The sequence below is a fragment of the Sceloporus occidentalis genome, unplaced genomic scaffold, assembly GCF_023333645.1.
Source record: "Sceloporus occidentalis isolate IW3139 unplaced genomic scaffold, rSceOcc1.0.p SCAF_181, whole genome shotgun sequence".
NCBI classification, from domain to species: domain Eukaryota; kingdom Metazoa; phylum Chordata; class Lepidosauria; order Squamata; family Phrynosomatidae; genus Sceloporus; species Sceloporus occidentalis.
The window spans coordinates 999525-1017971 of NW_028317161.1; the positions used below are offsets into that span (position 1 = coordinate 999525).

The window sequence follows — 18447 nt, forward strand, 5'->3', positions numbered from 1 at the left end:
GTATCTTCTTCTGGTGGACGCCTCAAAAACTGCACCAAGTTTATTCTTTATGCCAATGCTAATGAAGTCCTTTCCATCATGGACTCGCATTAGTCAGAGGGTCTGTCTGGGTGAGTAAGACCAAGATATGCTATTGTTTGCTACAAGGCGTCAAAGCACACATACACATGAAAAATAATCAACTTTCAGAAAACACATTATATGAAATCTTGAATAATTTTGATATAAAAAGTGAAGCATTATATTAAAAAAACATGTTTCTAATTTGATACTCCTGTTAACTTTCTAGGACTCAATCAAACATGGGTTTTAAAGTGCAGGTCTCTGAGACAAAACTATATAGCTGTCAGGAATGCCCATAATGATATTAATATTTATTATTTTCTGTGGGAAGGAATTGTTGTATTCATGCTGTGTTGCACCAGGAGTGTTTGTAAGCAAATTATTGTTGGTAACTAAAGTGTACTTTGAGCAGAAATGTTCTGAAATAAAATTGTTTACTTGTTAATACAACTTCAGTTTATTAGCAAACAACTTTTTTGTTTATTTTTGTCTGTTTAGGTTCACGAGATGGCCTAGATGATTCCAGTGTCTCTGTTATGATTTTATTATCAAGCATGTACGATCTGGAACCAGATTTATGTGAATAAAGGAGAACACCTGAAATTAAACTTCCCTGAAGGACCTCCCTCTTCTGATTCATGAGCCAGCAGGATGTGGTCGCTGTGCTTTCAGAACGCCTTCTTGTAGCTGCCTACAAAGGCCAAGTTGATAATGTGGTACAACTTATCAACAAAGGTGCCAAGGTAGCCGTTACCAAGGTAACAGGAAAACAAATTTTTTTACAGGGTGGCTGGTCAATATGTTTGTGAAATATACCTATATATCAATCAGTTGTCTTTGAAAACCTATTTGCTGTGCCATGTCATGTCAAGCTGACAGTTGAGTTATTCTGGCTAGCTCTACTCAGATAGCAGAGGGCAACTAAATAGCAAAGCTTATAAAATCTTTGGTACAGTCTACAGTTTAGACACTTTGCCGTGTAGCTACAGTGGAGATTATCAACCAGCTGATATCCCCGACTGGCCCATAGTGCTGTAAAATCACTAGAGGTTTGGACTGTTGTAGCCCAGATCTGTATTGCAGCTCCCACATGGCCTCTTTGCAATGCATTTCCACACAGTCCAGAAAGATACCTTATTTGTGCGGAAAGGCAGATTCAAAATCGGCATTACATGCTAGTTGCCTAAGATTTTCCTACAATATCTACACCTTTTTACAGTAAAAGAACAACACAGACACTGTCAAATTCTGTTTTTAAATATATTTGTATGCAATGCCTGACCTGATATTAAGTCATTGATTAAAAAGATATCAAGCACTTAGTAATGCTAGGCCAAATTATGTCTGCTCTTTGATAACAGTAATGAGGCAAAAGGTGGCAGACGGCATTGATTTTTTTTGTGTGTGGCAGGTCAGGCTTGTCATAAGCAGCAGGACAGTATGTAAAGTTAATACACAGTTATAATTAAATCAGTTTAAAGCATGAATCTTACATACATGGTGGCCAAGGCTTTTCTGAAACTAGTAGGTGTCTATTACTCCAAACAGCTTTCCCAATAATTGATTGAGTGCATGATAAGTACTTACGATTATGTATTGGTTTATATACAGTTGTGATCAAAAGTTTGCATAGCCTTGGAGAATTGGTAATATATGTACCATTTTAAAGAAAACATGAGTGAGCAGGCAAAATACATTTCTTTTATTTCTTATGGGATTTATATTCAACTGTAAGTTATAACAGAATGGTACAATCATAAAACAAAACATGGCAACCAAGAAAGACATGAAATGACCCCATTCTGCATACCCTCAGTTCTTAATAACTTAGCATGAATGACAGCGTGCAGTGTTTTGTAATAGTTGTCTATGAGGCAGCAAATTCTTGCAGCTGCCCTTTCATCATGCCTCCTGAATTGCTCTTTTGAGATCTCCCCAGAGAGGATCGATGATATTAAGGTCAGGAGAATGATGGCCACTCCAGAACCTTCACCTTTTTTCTGCTGTAACCACTGGAGGGTCAACTTGGCCTCGTGCATACGGTCATTGTCGTTCTGGAAGGTCCAAGATTGCCCCATCCGCAGCTTTCGTGCGGAATAATGCAAATTGTTTGCCGGTATTTTCTGATAACATGCTGCATTGATCTTGCCATTAATTTTCACACGATCCCTTGTGCCTTTAGAGCGCACCCCCCAAAAACAAACATCAGTAAGCCACCACCATGCTTCATAGTGGGGATGGTATTCTTTTCATTATAGGCCTTGACGACCCCTCTCCAAACACAGCGCTTATGGTTGTCACCATAATGCTCAATTTGGTCTTGTCACTCCAAATTCCAGTGTGCCAGAAGCTGTGATTCGTGTCAAGTCGTTGTCAGGCATTTTGTAACCAGGGTTTTTTGTGGTATTGGTGCATTAAAGGCTTCTTTCTGGCAAAGTTTGGTGCTATTTTGAAAAAAAAAATATTTTTAAAGAAAAAATACACTTTAGTGTAATGGTAAAACAGCACTTTACCAAATGAACAGGAATATATATGTATTTTAAAATTTTTGGTATCTATGATACAGTTAGTCAGCATATGGTATATACAAACAGAAACTTGGAAAACCAATTTAAAAGCCATTTTAAGGTCCCCCCCTTAATTCATAATGCATCTTATATGCCACTCTGCTCCTCAATATGCTTTCTGCCCCCCAGATATGCCACTCTGCTTCCCAGATATGCCACTCTAACCCCCCCCCACCTTACCAATGATCCCAAGACTCCCTGGTATCTAGGCGGGGCAGCCGGTAGACAACCTCTGCTGCTGCTCGCCACTTCTGCCAGGCCTTCTATGCCGGTGCTCCGTTATAGAAGCCTGGGCGAAAGTGCCGGCAGCAGAGGAGGTTGTGTGTATTGTGCATGTGCAGATGTCCACTGGCTACCCGACAGGAGGATCCAGGTCCCTTGCAGCGCTGCGGGGGACCTGGATCCTAACCCTGCTGCTTGCCCGCAGCTGGACTAAATGATAAAGAAAAGAAACAAAACCACCTGCCCGCAGGTGAGCATCCTTACGCTAAACTCCAAAGGGATATTTGCTCTTTTGGCTGATTGGTTGGAAAATACTGTCTGTCAGTGCCTATTTTATTCTTTGTGGTACTTATTAGTTTGTGGGGGTTTTTTTGTTCTCATCTTCCTTTAATTGTTTAGACATGTTATCTAGCTAGGTGCTAATAGGACTACATGTATATCCTTTATGAAATTATTCCACATAAGGTGGATTTCATGCCCACCTGTAAGCCTTGGCTTTTGAAATAAGGAAAGACACTCTACTACATTTTGCATACGCCACTAGATTTTGCATACCTACATTGTAAACAATGTTTAACACTATAAAACTATAACACTAAAACGTATATACTTTGCTGAAATTTGATGTATTCATGTTTGCACAATTTGAACATGGATAAACACAAACCCATGTATTGTCCTTATGAAGCCACTACTAAACAAGGGTCAAGGGCCTCAGGTATAGATTGAGTAGGTGTTTTGTTGCTTAAGTAGAGCCTGGAGAAAAACAAGCCAAATATTAAGTATACAGAAGGTTTGTTATAGTCTTTTTTTGTCTTACACCCTTAAGAGTGTCCAGGTCAAATAAATGTCACAAGTGTAGAATGAGAATTTAAACTGCAAATGGAGCAAAGTTCCATCTTGAGAGAATTTCTGTGTTTTAAGGCAGGGCTTGACAAATTTGTTTTGAATCTAGGAGCCAGCTAAAAAAGTTAGGAGCCAGGATTTTTTTTTTTAACTAACAAAGTTTTATTTTCAACAACAAAAATGAATGATGCCCCAAGGGAATTCCCCCCTCTCCCTTAAATATAGGTCCACTTTCCTCGAACCCCTAACTTTTTTTTTCAAATACTTACATTTTGGCTTTTCTTTTTTTCCCGCTCTCCTCCGACGTGACTTCCTCTCCCCGTCACGAGGAACTTTGCTGTGACCCGCCCCCTTGAGCGTCACATCTTGAACGGGGCGGGATGAAGAGCCTCACTGAGGCACTGCCACTGAGCAGCTCGGTGTGTGCAAGCCGGCCGCCTAACGGCCACTTTAATTTTATTATGAGACCGGCTTGCACACACCGCGCTGCACCGTGAGCAGGGCCGCACATTGAGGCCGCTGACCTAGGCACCAGGACAAAATTCTCAGTCGCCATTGCGACCTGGCGCCTAGGATTTGTCGAGCCCTGTTTTAAGGTGGGTTTTAAATGAATGGAAAATATCCAGCTCGTTTTTGCCTTAAGTGTAGAATTAATCTAGATGGGAAGTCATTGTTTGAGGAATTACGAATTTACATGAAGCTTGTATCACCCCTTTTTTCTAATCGATCAGCTAATGCTTTAACATGGGTTTTATATTTTGAAAGCGTACCTTCTCGGTGTTGGACTGTACAACAGTACCACCAAAAATACACATAAACTTGGTGTTCTAACCACTTACATTTTCTACATCCTAATAAAGCTGCCATGTAGAATGATACAGTAGCATTTTATAATCAGGTGTATGTCATTTGGCATACATGTAATACATGTGTACGATATTGCAGAAACCATTTCTTGTCAAATCCTCATAAATTATGCATGTGGAAAAATGTTGGCTTGAACCATCTAGGCAGGACCTTGTCACTAAACGAACACAGAATAGTCTTAAGTATTTGTGGTCATTTTTGCCATGATCTAAGTAAACTATATTAAACTTTAATGAAAAAGTCAAGCATATGTTTAGAAATGCACATTTGTGGGGATAAGTAAAGGATCTTTAATTTAATGACAAAGTTATTTATTTTAGTTTTTTTATGGTTAGTTTTTGCATCGTGTTCAATCCTACACTGAGAAAACTGTCTGAATACTTATCTACAGTATAGTTCCGATGGTCAATTCATTAACCAGACTGTATTTTCTATGTTACCTAGGAAAACTAGTTACCTTAGTTTACTACATATAGCTGGAGCGTGACTATTTCTCGTGTTGTTCGTTGTTAAAATGATTAAACTGCCTACATATGAACACCCCACTATGAAAGTCATTTGGCCCAGTGTTGTAGACATGCTATATATACAGTCCTGCTATTTAAATGGCTCCTGCTCTAACCACATTTAATACCACTTAGGTATTTTTTATGATCTAAAAGACTATAAACATATAACTTTTCCTACTAGTCACTTAAAATGTATGGAGTAAATGGAAGTTGTGCATTTATAAAGACAAAGTTTCATTGTTATTTTGGTTGGCTTTGTTAATATTTCAGTTACTTAGCTTGTTATTTGAACTAACGTTCCACCTGTTTAATTGTGTTAATTGCTGTTTTTCACAGCATGGAAGAACCCCATTACATCTTGCCGCTAACAAAGGGCACCTTAACGTAGTCCAGATACTTCTGAAGGCAGGATGTGATCTTGACATTCAAGATGATGTAAGTATCAAAATATTCTAATATTTTCTTCAGAGGAAATGACAAATTATTTAAATGCAAAAAAAAACATATTAAAAATACAAGCCAAAGTGCTTTAATATTATTTGTTGGTGGGACTACATGGGAAAGTAGACTGTACCTTTAATTGGACAGCCACTAAATGGTATTATGTCATCTTTATTTTGCAGACAAAATTCTGAGGAATATTATGTTCTATGTCTTTTAAATGGATAAAAATCAATGCATAGTGTCTTAGCCTAATTACTTATAACCAATTTATTAAGCTTTTGGCAGTGGATTTGTTTAACTTATGTAATACTTTATATCTGCTTGGCATGTTTCCCTCTTGATTAATCAGCTGACTTGTCACATACGCGAGACATAACAGTAAACATTTCTTTATATACTCTGTATTTTGTTCAGGACCTGTAAAGTTATTTTGATACTAAAGTGATTGTAATTTTGTTCCAGTTATTTGCCTGTTTTGCATAACCAGTTTTAGTTGTGGTTCTCATGGATGGTTAGTAGTTTGAAGATCATACTTGATGGGTCCTAGTGATATCTCTTCTCCCCAGCTATTAAAACAATAATTCCCCCAAATTAGCTTTAGATGTTGGCCCATGAGCATCTGAGATTAGAGTCTATTAAAGAAAATTCAAAACATTTGAACAATGGCGGAAGTTGCAAGGGAGATCTCTGATCTCCCCAATTGGCCCATTTACACTATTGTGGCTGTGCAGGACCATAATAGACTGCTTTAAATGGTGCTGCTTCGAGATGTCATATCCTGGCACTCCACAGTGAGGAGAGCATCTCTGGAGGTGGCCGGTGGTGGTGCTACACTAATTCCAATATAGGGCAGTGCCCGAGCTAAATACACCTCCGCAAGTGGATATGGGAGGATTCTGCAAAATCTCTCATGCATTTGCAAGGAGGACCACATAAATATATAAATGGACAACGCATCTGTCAAATGCATATAATGGTTGGATTGGCCCTTTATATGGTTCTCACACATTATTTAACAACATTTAACTTTTTTGTGTCATATTGACACTGATATGATTATCATTTCTATTTAGGAAAGAATATATTTATAATCCACATGCAGTTTTTGTAAGTACAACTTAAAGAAATCTCATATTTTCTTCCTGTAGGGTCATCAGACAGCCCTGCACAGGGCAGCAGTTGTAGGAAACAGTGACATCCTTGCACTGTTGATACAAGAAGGCTGTGCATTGGACCGACAAGATAAGGTATAGAAGTACTACAGTTCTGAGTTCTTAGAACCACCAACCAGCCAGAGAATGTTATATGTTGGAACCGGTCCTGCATAATCCAGTCAGATAAATGTGTCTATATTAAGATTTAATATGCTTAGATTTTTTTTATCTATTTTTGTTTTCTTCTGCTTTTAGAAACGTAATTTTTTACTTTGTTTATTGATACAGATTTTGGGAGATAACACATTTTTCCATTTCCTATTGTAGGTGGTGAGTTTTGGTTAAATTACATCAACTAATCAAAAAGTATCTTCTATAATTATTTGTTCCACATGAACAATTCTATTTCCATTTGTAGTGAACAGTGTTTGGATACAATGGAAATGGCATTTAGCTGGGGACCCAGGAGTGAGTTTGTTTGCATTCTTTAACATAACGTAAAAATTCGAGCCCTGCAGATTGGCTCTGTGGGAAATACCGTCATGACATGGTGCTGATGTATTAAATTCTCAGCAGCCAGAGGAGAATGCATTGTTACGAACATGCTACCTGTACATATGTCAAGAAACAGCTGACAGGCAGTGTTTCTTAAGGGCAGTTAGTGTTATATGTAATTTAGTGCGAGTCACAACCCCTTATTTAATTGTTCTCATGATCATAAGTTTCAGTATTGTGATTATTTTTAAATGGTTTATGTTTTTCAACCTTACAGTTATAACAGTTTAGTTATCACGGTCATGGTGTCATTTCATGATATGCATTTTTAAAAAAAAATAAAAACAAAAGCACTTAGGGACCTCTTAGGATGAAGTTCCTGCCAATCAATGGCAGGAAAGCACTCCCATTGTAATCAATGGCAGCACCTTCCATGCATGCACATATTCACTGAGCCTGCGCTGAAGATGGCTGGCGGTAAGTACATTACATGTCAGGAAGTGTGCTTGGCTGAACACATCTTCCGCACAGAAAATAGCTGAGGAAATGGGAAATACATATGAGCAGATTATGCAGAATCCCCCATGTATTTGCAAAGGGGAACATGAATTTAAGTGGACCTTTTTATCATATGTGTTAAAGTGCATAAGATGGCTGGAGGTTTCCTTTTACAGTGTTTATTTCCACCTCCTTTAAATAAAGTCAGCTATAATGGTAAAATAGTAAACTGTATTGGGTGTATCATGGAAATAGTTATTACTCCATGAGTGGTTTTAAGGGAACATTTCTCTGGTCTGCAGTGACTTAATTGCTATCATGTCTCATTTAGGATGGTAACACTGCTCTACATGAAGCTGCCTGGCATGGATTCAGCCAGTCTGTCAAACTGCTTGTTAAAGCGGGTGCTAATGTCCTTGCCAGGAACAAGGTGAGAACTGTGTCACACATCAATCATTTCTCGGCAGTATATGTGTGAAATGTTACTTTTTAAGGAGACTTTGAGATAGAGGATTACAGTATTATATTAGATTTAAAGATACAATTTAGGGCATAGGTTGCTTAATAGATTTAAGTTCTTATGGACCCAAGAGCAGGGTTGGGCTGGCACCTTTTGGCTCAGGGGGCAAGTTAAGCCAAGTGGCCCTCTGCAACCCCCCCCAGGAACTAACTATCACAAACACTAAAATAAACACAGATAAACTTGCACACGTATGCACAGACTAACACATACACTTACTGGCCAATTTATTAGGTACACCTTGCTAGTACTGGGTTGTACTTTGCCTTCAGAACTTCCTTCATTCTTCGTGGCATACTTTCTACAAGGTGCTGGAAACATTCCTCAGAGGTTTTGGTCCATATGTTCATGATGGCATCACGCAGTTGCCGCAGATTTGTCCGCTGCACATTCATGATGCAAATCTCCCGTTCCACCACATCCCAAAGGTGCTCTATTGGATTGAGATTTGGTGACTGTGGAGGCCATTGGAGTACAGTGAACTCAAGGAACCTTGTCATGTTCAAGAAACCAGTTTGAGATGATGTGAGCTTTGTGACATAGTGCATTATTCTGCTGGAAGTAGCCATCAGAAGATGGCTACACTGTGGTGATAAATAGATGTACATGGTCAGCAACAATACTCAGATAGGCTGTCGCGTTTAAACAATGCTCAATTGGTACTAAGGGGCCCAAGGTGTGCCCCCACATCATTACACCACCAGCCTGAACCATTGATACAAGGCAGGATGGATCCATGCTTTCATGTTTTTAGGCCAAAGTCTGACCCTGCCACCTAAATGTCGCAGCTGGAATCGAGACTCATCAGACCAGGCAACGTTCTTCCAGTCTTCCATTGTCCAATTTTGGTGAGCCTGTGCAAAATGTAGCCTCAGCTTCCGGTTCTTAGCTGACACGACAGGCACCCGATGTTGTCTTCCGCTGTGGCCCATCTGCTTCAAGGTTCGACGTATATTGCGATCAGAGATGGTATTCTGCATACCTTGGTTGTAACAAGTTGTAATTTGTTTGGAACCAGTCTGCCCATTCTCCTCTGACATCAACAAGGCATTTTCGTCCTTACAACTGCCGCTCACACAGATTCACTTACTCTGTGCAGAAGTAATCGGGATTGTCACCCTAGGCCAGCCCACCCCTGCCCAAGAGTGTCCTTTATATTTTTCACATATACACTGTGTTTCATAAAAAATGTCAGAATATTTACTTGCTGTCTCCATAAGGCAGGTAACACACCTCTTCACCTGGCGTGCCAAAATGGCCACTCTCAGAGCTGCCGCATTTTACTGCTTGCAGGATCTCGGGCAGATTTAAAAAATAATGTGAGTAAATGATTTATATTTTGTTCTAAGCGATGCTATTCTATATTCCATTTCATTAAACCTCAAAACCAAAAGGTGGCAAGCTGTCACAAGGTCGTGTGTCCCTTAAAATAATTGCTCACTTTTTAAAAAAAAGTTTAATTCCAGGTTCGTAAAGCATGTAGATTTGATGAATGAGGAAATCTTTTCAGTCCATAGTCTCATTCTGTGCACTTAACATAATAAAATAAAACAAAGCTGGACTACTTTGAGACATATATGTAAAACAAAAAAATGGAAAGTGATCACTAAAGTAACTAATTCTTTGAATAGTATGGCTAACAATGTATTCATGTTTGGCGCTAACCTGGGCCTCATCTGCATGCCTGGGAACTTTCTGGATATGCTGACCCATAGACTCTTGAACTATTAAACCCTTAGTAGCCCACCGTGAAAATTCTATGTAGTGACTTGACAAATTGGCCCCTTCAGTCAAACCTTGAGAGTTCCCAGGTATGATAATCTGGGAACTGGGGCAGCAATTCTAGTTGTCTCCCTCCATGGCTTCCATCTGTAATGCTGAGCCATGGGCTTTGGTGATAATTCTGCTTTTCAAATGTCCCTAGATGTCATTGCCGCCTTACTTGTAGATGGGTAGCCACTGTTGTTCATAGAGTTAAATTGCTCCCCCACAGAAGAATGACTCAATCTTCAAAGTCCCAATAATCCTCCTCAAATGAGGGTCCAGTATCTGTTACATTTGTACCCCTTCAAAATTGACAAACCTGACTACAGATTTTAAACAGATGTGTAGCAAGTCTGTCAGTGTCATCAGTGTAAGTGTAAATTGAGGATCCATATTTTTTATTCTTATACTCCATGCTCATGGAGGGGCCACTGAAATGCAGTGCTTGCATTACCAGGCCCAGGATCTTCTTACTTTCTCTGATGCACTACATTCATGTAAAATTCTCCCACTGTATCCCCGAAAACTTCTGAGGATGAGGCTCTGGTACGCTAGCATCTCAGATTGCCTGCGTGGATGAAGTTTTGACATTGCATCTCCTGACACTTCTGACTGTCGTTATGTCGGTATGAGGCTCTGGCCCCTTGCATCCTGGCATTTTTAGATTGTCTCTGGGGATGAGGCTCTGCAGTCTTGCATCCCAGCATTTCTGACGTTGAGTCATTCCTAATATACAGGATTATGGGAGTAGTCTTAGAACAAGCTGCGGATCAGCCTGCAACAGTCTCGGACAGTCACTTCTACTCAGGATTAGGTGTACTCGCAAACCAAAAAGCATCAAGCACAACACATTAGGCTCCAAGCGTCTTCACTTCTCTATATGAGTTCCTGAAGAGTCCATACAAAACAGAGTAGTAGGACAGTATCTACAGAGTCTAAGTGATTACATTGGACCCTATGTGGTTACAATTTGTGCTGTATTCTGCCCTCCAAGAGGCTTCCAGCCCACAGAAACAAGCTTCAAAAATAGAAGAGGATCTTGGATAGGTAAGTATTCAGTTGAAACATAGGAATTTATTAAAATCTTGTTAATTATGCAACTTTTTGTGGCAAATATACATTCCTTACAACTATATTCCTTGCCAGTGGCATTAATACTCGAGTCTCAGTGGTCGCAACTGCTTCTAGGGGTCCCGGGGCGATGACCACTTGTTCCCGCCTCCCCTTTATCGGTTCAATAATGTATAGAAGGTAGTAGGTCGGAAGGGTCCTTTCTAAACTATTTTTAACCGGCACTGGGAGACAGCGACCTATCGGGCTCACGTAACACAGCGAGCAGCCGGGCAGAAAGCTGCAGGAGCAGTGAGAGGTGAGGGCGGACGTGAGAAGTAGGGGAATATGTATGTTTGTATGTACTGTATGTATGTGAGTGTGGATGTGTAAGTGTGTGTGTGAATAAGGCTGTGTATGTGTGTGTGAGCATGGATGTGTGTTTGTGTGTGAGCATAAATGTGAAGGTGGGGTGAGATGGTATAAGTGTTAGAATGAATGTGTGTTAGTAAGTATGAGTAAGTGTATGTAATTTGTGTAAATGTGTTTACAAACGTGCGTCAGAGTCTATGTTGGAAAGGGAGGGGCAAAGAAAGGACAGACAAGTTGTTTGGGGCAATGATGGCACATACAAGCTGTTTGAGGGCAATGATGGCACAGACCAGCTGTTTGGGGCAAAGATGGCACAGATAAACTGATAAAGGTAATTCAAGGAAGGGGGGAAATATTTAGGTTTTTGTCTGTATTATTACTATTACATAGTATTTAACAACTAGCAGCTGACAGAATGCGGTATCCTTAGAGGTGAAATCTTTCAACGTGTTGTGAATTTCAGGTAGGAGATACTTCCTTGCATGTGGCGGCTCGTTACAATCACCTGTCCATCATTAGAGTTCTACTCAGCGCATTCTGCTCCGTCAATGAAAAAAATCAGGTCAGTTTTCATGTCTAAGATCCTACTAAAAGAGCTACTCAGCAACTTGTGTGAGAAGAATTTATTATGTAAAATAATACATGTAGAAAACATGTGTGAACTATTAAAAGACAACAAAGGGTGAAAATTTCTCTTTTTGAGGGCCGCAAATACATTTAAATATATTGAAATACTGAGAAGGATCAGCATTCAGTGGCATGCTAGAGTTTTTTCCCAGGTAAAGTTTTTATATAAATATTTTAAATATAAATATTTTAAATATTTTACTGCTGATTTATACTCCCTCGTGTTTTATTATAGGTTAGAGAATCTGCTGGCTCTCTATAAATAAAATGTAATAATTATAATATTTCACAGGCCGGGGACACTCCACTTCATGTTGCTGCAGCACTCAACCATAGGAAAGTGATCAAAGTTCTCCTGGAAGCAGGAGCTGATGCCAGTCTTCTGAATAATGTGAGTGCGGCTCTGCCCAATTCAGGATATTTTAAGATTTGCATGGGTCATAATCCAGTTAATTGGTACATTAGAATTAACTTTCAGGTCCTTGATGCAAAATTATTCTTGTGCAAATTTATTCTTATAATATACTGTCTTCTTGGCTCTGTCCAATAAACTCATCTGTGGTGTTGCTGCACTGATAAAAATGTCTAGAAAGCCTAAGGTATTTTAATATGTATAGCTTTGAAGAAGGTAGGTAGAGATGGTAAATTATAGAAATGTTTAAAGACTTAGTGATCCCTTACGAAAAAATTACTGCAGTTTTTCTGAAGTAATACTGCAGTTTTTTGGACATGAAAAAACTGTAAGGCTAGGTTTCCACTTGGGTTTTTGTCCTGCGTTATTTTCTTGATGAAAAACGCCAAGAAAACTGCCACTGCATTTACCTGCGTTTTGGTGTTTTTTCTGGAGTTTTTTCTGGCCTTTCTGTGGAAATTGCTTTTTTTGACCTTAGCCAGTTTTTCCAGCCTTTACAAGTTAGAAGTTTCACCCAGCTAAAAGGGATTAGCATAAATGGCAAGTATCTGCCCTCTCCTGATGTCATTTACTTGGTAGAGTTCTACTTAAACACGCCCCGGCGGACCCTTTTGTCTCTTTTCTGTGGTTTGTAAGGCATGCTTTACTCCGAATGTCTGCTCCTCTAGGAAGATTGGCCCCAAATGATGGTGCAAATTGTTTGCTGTTGCTTTTGGCACGCAGGATCTAGTTGGGTATGTTTGTTTGTAATGGCATGTTTGTTCCAAATGGTGTAAAATTCAATATGAACTTTGTTTTGTGTGAAACTGTTTGTTTCCAGCATATTTCTCATAGGACACACAGATACTGGGTCCATCCTCTGCATTGTAACTGTGGAAAAAATGCCATAAAAAACGCCAAGGCAAAAAACCCACATGGCTTTTTCATGGCGTTTTTTCTCTCCCATAGACTTCTATTGGAGAAAAATGCCAAGATTTCCTTGCAAAAAACGAGTGTCAACATGCTGCGATTTTGAAAAACTGCCACAGAGCCCCAAAAAGCAGGAAAACGCCAAAGAGGACTGAAAAAACACCGAACAGAAAAACGCCAAGTGGATATGGCATTCTGCGATTTCCTATTGAAGAACAGCTAACATCTGTCTGCAGCGTTTTTTTGTGAAAAAACGCTGCAGTCAGATGTGTTGCTGAATTGGCGTTTTTATGGGCGTTTTTAGCAAAAAAAACAAACAAGTGGAAACCTAGCCTAATACTGCACTTTTACTGCAGTATTACTGCACATTTACTGCAGTATTACTGCACATTTACTGCAGTTTTACTGCATTTGTACTTCACTGTACTGCAGTTTTACTGCAGTTATTTTTGTACGGAAGTACAAATGCAATAAAGCTACAGTACATTGAAGTACAACTGCAGGTTTGCAATATATAAAAAAAAAGTGCGGTAAATGTGCAGTAAAAGTGCAGTATTGCAGTTTTTTCATGTCCAAAAAACTGCAGTATTCAGAGAAACTGCAGTAATTTTTCGTAAGGGATCAAACAAAGTAAAGATAGAGACTTACAGATAAAATGTGTCCAAATGAGCAAGATATATAATATTCATGTTACCACAGAAGAAATTGTAAATATTGAAAATGGATTATGTGTTATTAATGATTAAGTTATTTCATTTTGGTATAGGCTGGCCAGATTGCCCTTGATACAGCAAGGAACAACAATAACTGTGATGTGGCTCTCCTGCTCACCAAGGCACCGCAGGTACTCTGCCTCACATTCCCCTTAGAATGCCTTTGATGTTAGCTCATAAAAAAGTCCAAGAAATGTGTAAAATACATTATGTTTGTAGAGTATGTCTCTGAGATGCAGTGTCTGTTATGGATACATTGTGTGTAGGAGGATATAGTGTTTATGTGAGTGTGTGAATGGTGTATTTGGCTAAGAGTTATTAACATTTTGTGTAATGTGACCATTACTACACACCAAGTCTTTTATGAAGTCCAGGGGACGTCTTCTGAGTTATGATATGAATAAAAAGCTTTTTGCCACTTTTTTTTTATATAGAAAGCTTGTGCTTGCCTTGTTATAGAATTGCTTGAAAGCTCTGAAGAGCAGACTTGCCTGCTGAAAATAGTTTATACTGGCACTATCCTATCTTGCTTTCCTCCACTCTGTCTCCCTTACCGGGGTGATATGCTTAACTATCAAATGCCTTCTTCAAATCACACAGGGCCCAAAAAATGAATGGGTTTCATATGTTTGGTCCTGTTTGTTCAGGAATTCAATTCACAGATGAAGTGGGAAAAAAGCCCCTTTACTTATCTGGCAATGTTCACTTCTTACTGTGAGCCTCCTCCTTGTTCTTCATTGCAGGGTCCTGTGTGGTCAAAGACCAACTCAATTTAAATCACTGAATAGCTTGTTATGCTATGGCAGTAACTGTGTGTACCAGTATGTAAGAAATAGCATAAATGCAGTATATGTATATGCAAGACAAAATGATTATCAATCATAGTTTACATGCAAAAGTGATCTTTATACAGAGAACAAGCATTTTTTCTGTGATTTTAACTTTTGGAACATATGTAGGTTCTGCGCTTTAGCCGTGGCAGAAGTTTAAGGAAAAAAAGAGAGAAACTAAAAGAGGAGAGAAGGGCTCAATCTGTGCCCCGAGAAGAACTTGGAGAGAGTAAGGTATGAGCATTATTATTACTTATTATTAATACAATGACAACAGTTCACATAGTACTTTTTAAGTCTACATGCATTTAAAGGGTATGACAACATTAGAATTGACAGACTAAGACATCTTACAGCTTACAGCTTACATCTTACATCTAGTATTGAGAAACAACTGAATGTCATCTTATAGTCTTAAAGAAAAAAGTTCATTATTGTAAGAGTAAAAATAGTAAATATAAAATAATTTGTGCTCTTTGTGTTTCTGTTCTTTAATCAAACCTGCCCCTGAATGACAGGGTTTGGGCAGTTGAGGAGAAGTACTGATAGAACTTGATAGAAGTTTCCAGTAGGTGTATAAAAATACCTAGAAAACAAAAATTGTTTCTTGTTTTCCAAATATAATGTTACAACACATTTTATTAATTACTAATGTTACAGGGCTTGGTACTTCAGATCCCCCACATGTTACCGTAGTACTAAATCAATGGAAATCCTTTTTTGTCCCACCTCAGAATATGCAATCTCTTTTATAGCTTTCCTTTTGGCTTGTATGAAAGAAAAAACATAACATCCTTATAGATTGGTCAGCTAAGTGGTTCTTGGAATGGATTGAGACTGTGTACTATAAAATGCCTATATTTGCTTTAAATAGCAATACTGTTCTAGCTGTGTCATACAACTCTTGTGGTTGCCCAATGCTGTGTTGCTGCCACCTATTGGCCAATAATTGGAATTTCCTTGGAAAATTTGGATATCTATTTTTATTAGCGTTAAGTTGTATTCAGGCTGAGGAGGTATCCCCCCCATTACCCCTTCACGCTGCTCTGGTTTTATAGGTCTAAGCTTCATCTAGAGATTGTGATATTTTTGTTCTTTCCTTAACTAAACGGTGATAGAAGCAATTTAGTAACATTCTACCTAGTTTTTGTTTTGTAATTGTATTGAGTAGATACTGTTGGCATTTACTGAGCTAGTAGGAGAATTGTATGGTGTATGTTTGGACCAGATATTTTTTACAGCCATGCAAAATAGGCTTGATTTTTTTATTTGTAGTGGGTCCATTTATAATATAAATGACACCATGAATAAACCATAAATTACGTGCTACTATAGTGAAATGTGGTGAATAATAAATAAATCAATATGCAAAATAATACTTCCCAAAAATGACCGCAGCTGCCCAAACGACACTCTTCCTCAAAGTGTAAAAGTATAAACGTCCAATATAGTGATGAAGTGATATGTTGCACTCACAAATAAAGAAGGTGATTCGAACCCATCAGCATGGACTATGTAAAATCTTTAATGTTCTTCATATAAATCTAGAAAACAAACTAAAAATGGTGCAATATCTTTTGGTGGACTTTTATATCAAACGCCTGCATATGCACTTTTGTGCATGAAAAATTGTGAGTGCATTCTTATTGGTACACCTATACTTTACCTTGAGATATTGCACCATTTTTAGTTTGTTTTCTAGATTTATATGAAGAACATTAAAGATTTTACATAGTCCATGCTGATGGGTTTGAATTACCTTCTTTATTTGTGAGTGCAACATATCACTTCATCACTATATTGGACGTTTATACTTTTACACTTTGAGGAAGAGTGTCGTTTGGGCAGCTGCGGTCATTTTTGGGAAGTATTATTTTGCATATTGATTTATTTATTATTCACCACATTTCACTATAGTGAAGAATAGTGAAGAATCACCTTCTTTATTTGTGAGTGCAACATATCATGTCATCACTATATTGGACATACCATCTACACTATATTGTGTTGTTTCTTTTTTCCCTTTATATGTACCTGCGCCCCATACAATTTTGGTCCATTTATAATATCTCTACTTAATCTAAAAACAAAATGCATAATATATTTGTAAACACTTACAAAACACTTATTGAAAGATATTGAAATTAATTGGCATTATGATTGTATACGGGTTTCCTCCCAAAATAATCACTTTTGTCAAAGTTTGAAACACATAGCCCAAAGTGATTTGTGATATTTAATGATCCTTGCAGGGAAGTATATCAGCAGCTGATGATACTCAAAGCAGTGAACATGCGGCTTTCAAACAAACTGAAGGGAAAGATGAGCATCGATCCGCTGTCACAGTGTCTAAACAAAGGAAAGGCAGAAGGGGAAAGCCAAAAGAAAAGGTACCACATGTGAGTTCCCTTTCTTCTGTGTCATAGAAACAAAGAATTTGACAGCAGCTAAGAGCCAGTCCTCCCATTTTCCTGATGTAAACACTCAGGGTTAAATCGGTCCTTGGTCTTGTCTTAGATTCAGGATAGTCTTTTTGCCTGTCTAAGGCATGGATAAAATCTCTCACTGCATTAGCCTCTATCACTTCTGCTGCAATGCTGCTTAATTTATCTACCACCATCTCAGTGAAGAAAATCTCCTTAGCCCCTAACCCTCTAGTTTTAGACTATGGCTTCTTGTTCTTACATTCCTCCTACTTTTAAACGAACTTACCTCTATGCTTTGTTAAATTACCAAGAATTTAAATGTGTCTACCGCCCATGCGAACCATTTCCTCTGAACACTTTCAATATCCTTCTTGAGATGAGGTCTCCAGAGCTGTACACAATACTCTACATGAAGTCTGACCAGAGATCTGTAAAGTGGCAGAATCACCTCTCTTTCTGCTACGAACTCATCTAGCTATACCACCCAGCACCCTGCTTGTTTTTTCCCCAATACTTTATTGCATTGCCTGCTTACATTTAAATCCGAAGACATAATTGTGTTTGACAACATTTTGACCCGAGTGCTATATTCTCCCTTTTTATATTACAAGTGGATTATTTTACATTTATCAGCATTAATCCCTTTGCGCTAAATGACCAGAGCAGTTTTTGTGTTTTTGCTATGTCTTTATTCAACTGTGATTGCCCACTAACTCATTTAGTTCACCCCCACAAAATATATATTGCCTTTTTTAAGCACAAGTAGGGCTTTCTTATGAAATAATAATTTTGTATATAAACATCATTTAGTATTGGTATTTTAATTTATTTTGGCACTTACAGGGTTAAATATGAATGACACGATTCATATACCCCCATATGCATGGGTAGGACATGTATTTTAGGCGCTGCGGGTAAAAATTGGAACATGTGCATTACAGTTTTCAAACATGGAATTTTAACCCCATGCAACTACCTTATTTCCACATGTATAAGACGCACTTTTATTTTGGGGCCCGAAAACTACACTTCTATCATGCCCAGGATCCAGGGTGAGTGTGATGTTAGCTGTGCTGAAATCTGGGTATGCTTGGGCATGATAGGAGTGTTATTGCTGTTAGCAATCATGTATATTTCATATAGCAATTAGTCTCCTATC

General features: G+C 38.5%; 1 protein-coding gene across 3 annotated transcripts in view; it reads left to right on the top strand.

Annotated features, from left to right (window-relative positions):
- The first annotated feature begins 701 nt into the window (after positions 1-701).
- Positions 702-18447, top strand: part of LOC149278770 (ankyrin repeat domain-containing protein 6-like) — a 34199-nt gene continuing 16453 nt past the window's right edge. For 2 of the 3 annotated variants that reach the window (XM_089501754.1, XM_089501755.1), the window contains exons 1-10: positions 702-821; positions 5411-5509; positions 6667-6765; positions 7997-8095; positions 9406-9504; positions 11835-11933; positions 12291-12389; positions 14086-14163; positions 14992-15096; positions 17115-17252. In XM_089501754.1, coding sequence (XP_089357880.1) covers positions 702-821; positions 5411-5509; positions 6667-6765; positions 7997-8095; positions 9406-9504; positions 11835-11933; positions 12291-12389; positions 14086-14163; positions 14992-15096; positions 17115-17252 — 1035 coding nt within the window. The remainder of the gene's footprint in view (positions 822-5410; positions 5510-6666; positions 6766-7996; positions 8096-9405; positions 9505-11834; positions 11934-12290; positions 12390-14085; positions 14164-14991; positions 15097-17114; positions 17253-18447) is intronic. The other variant, XM_089501756.1, reaches the window with a different exon arrangement.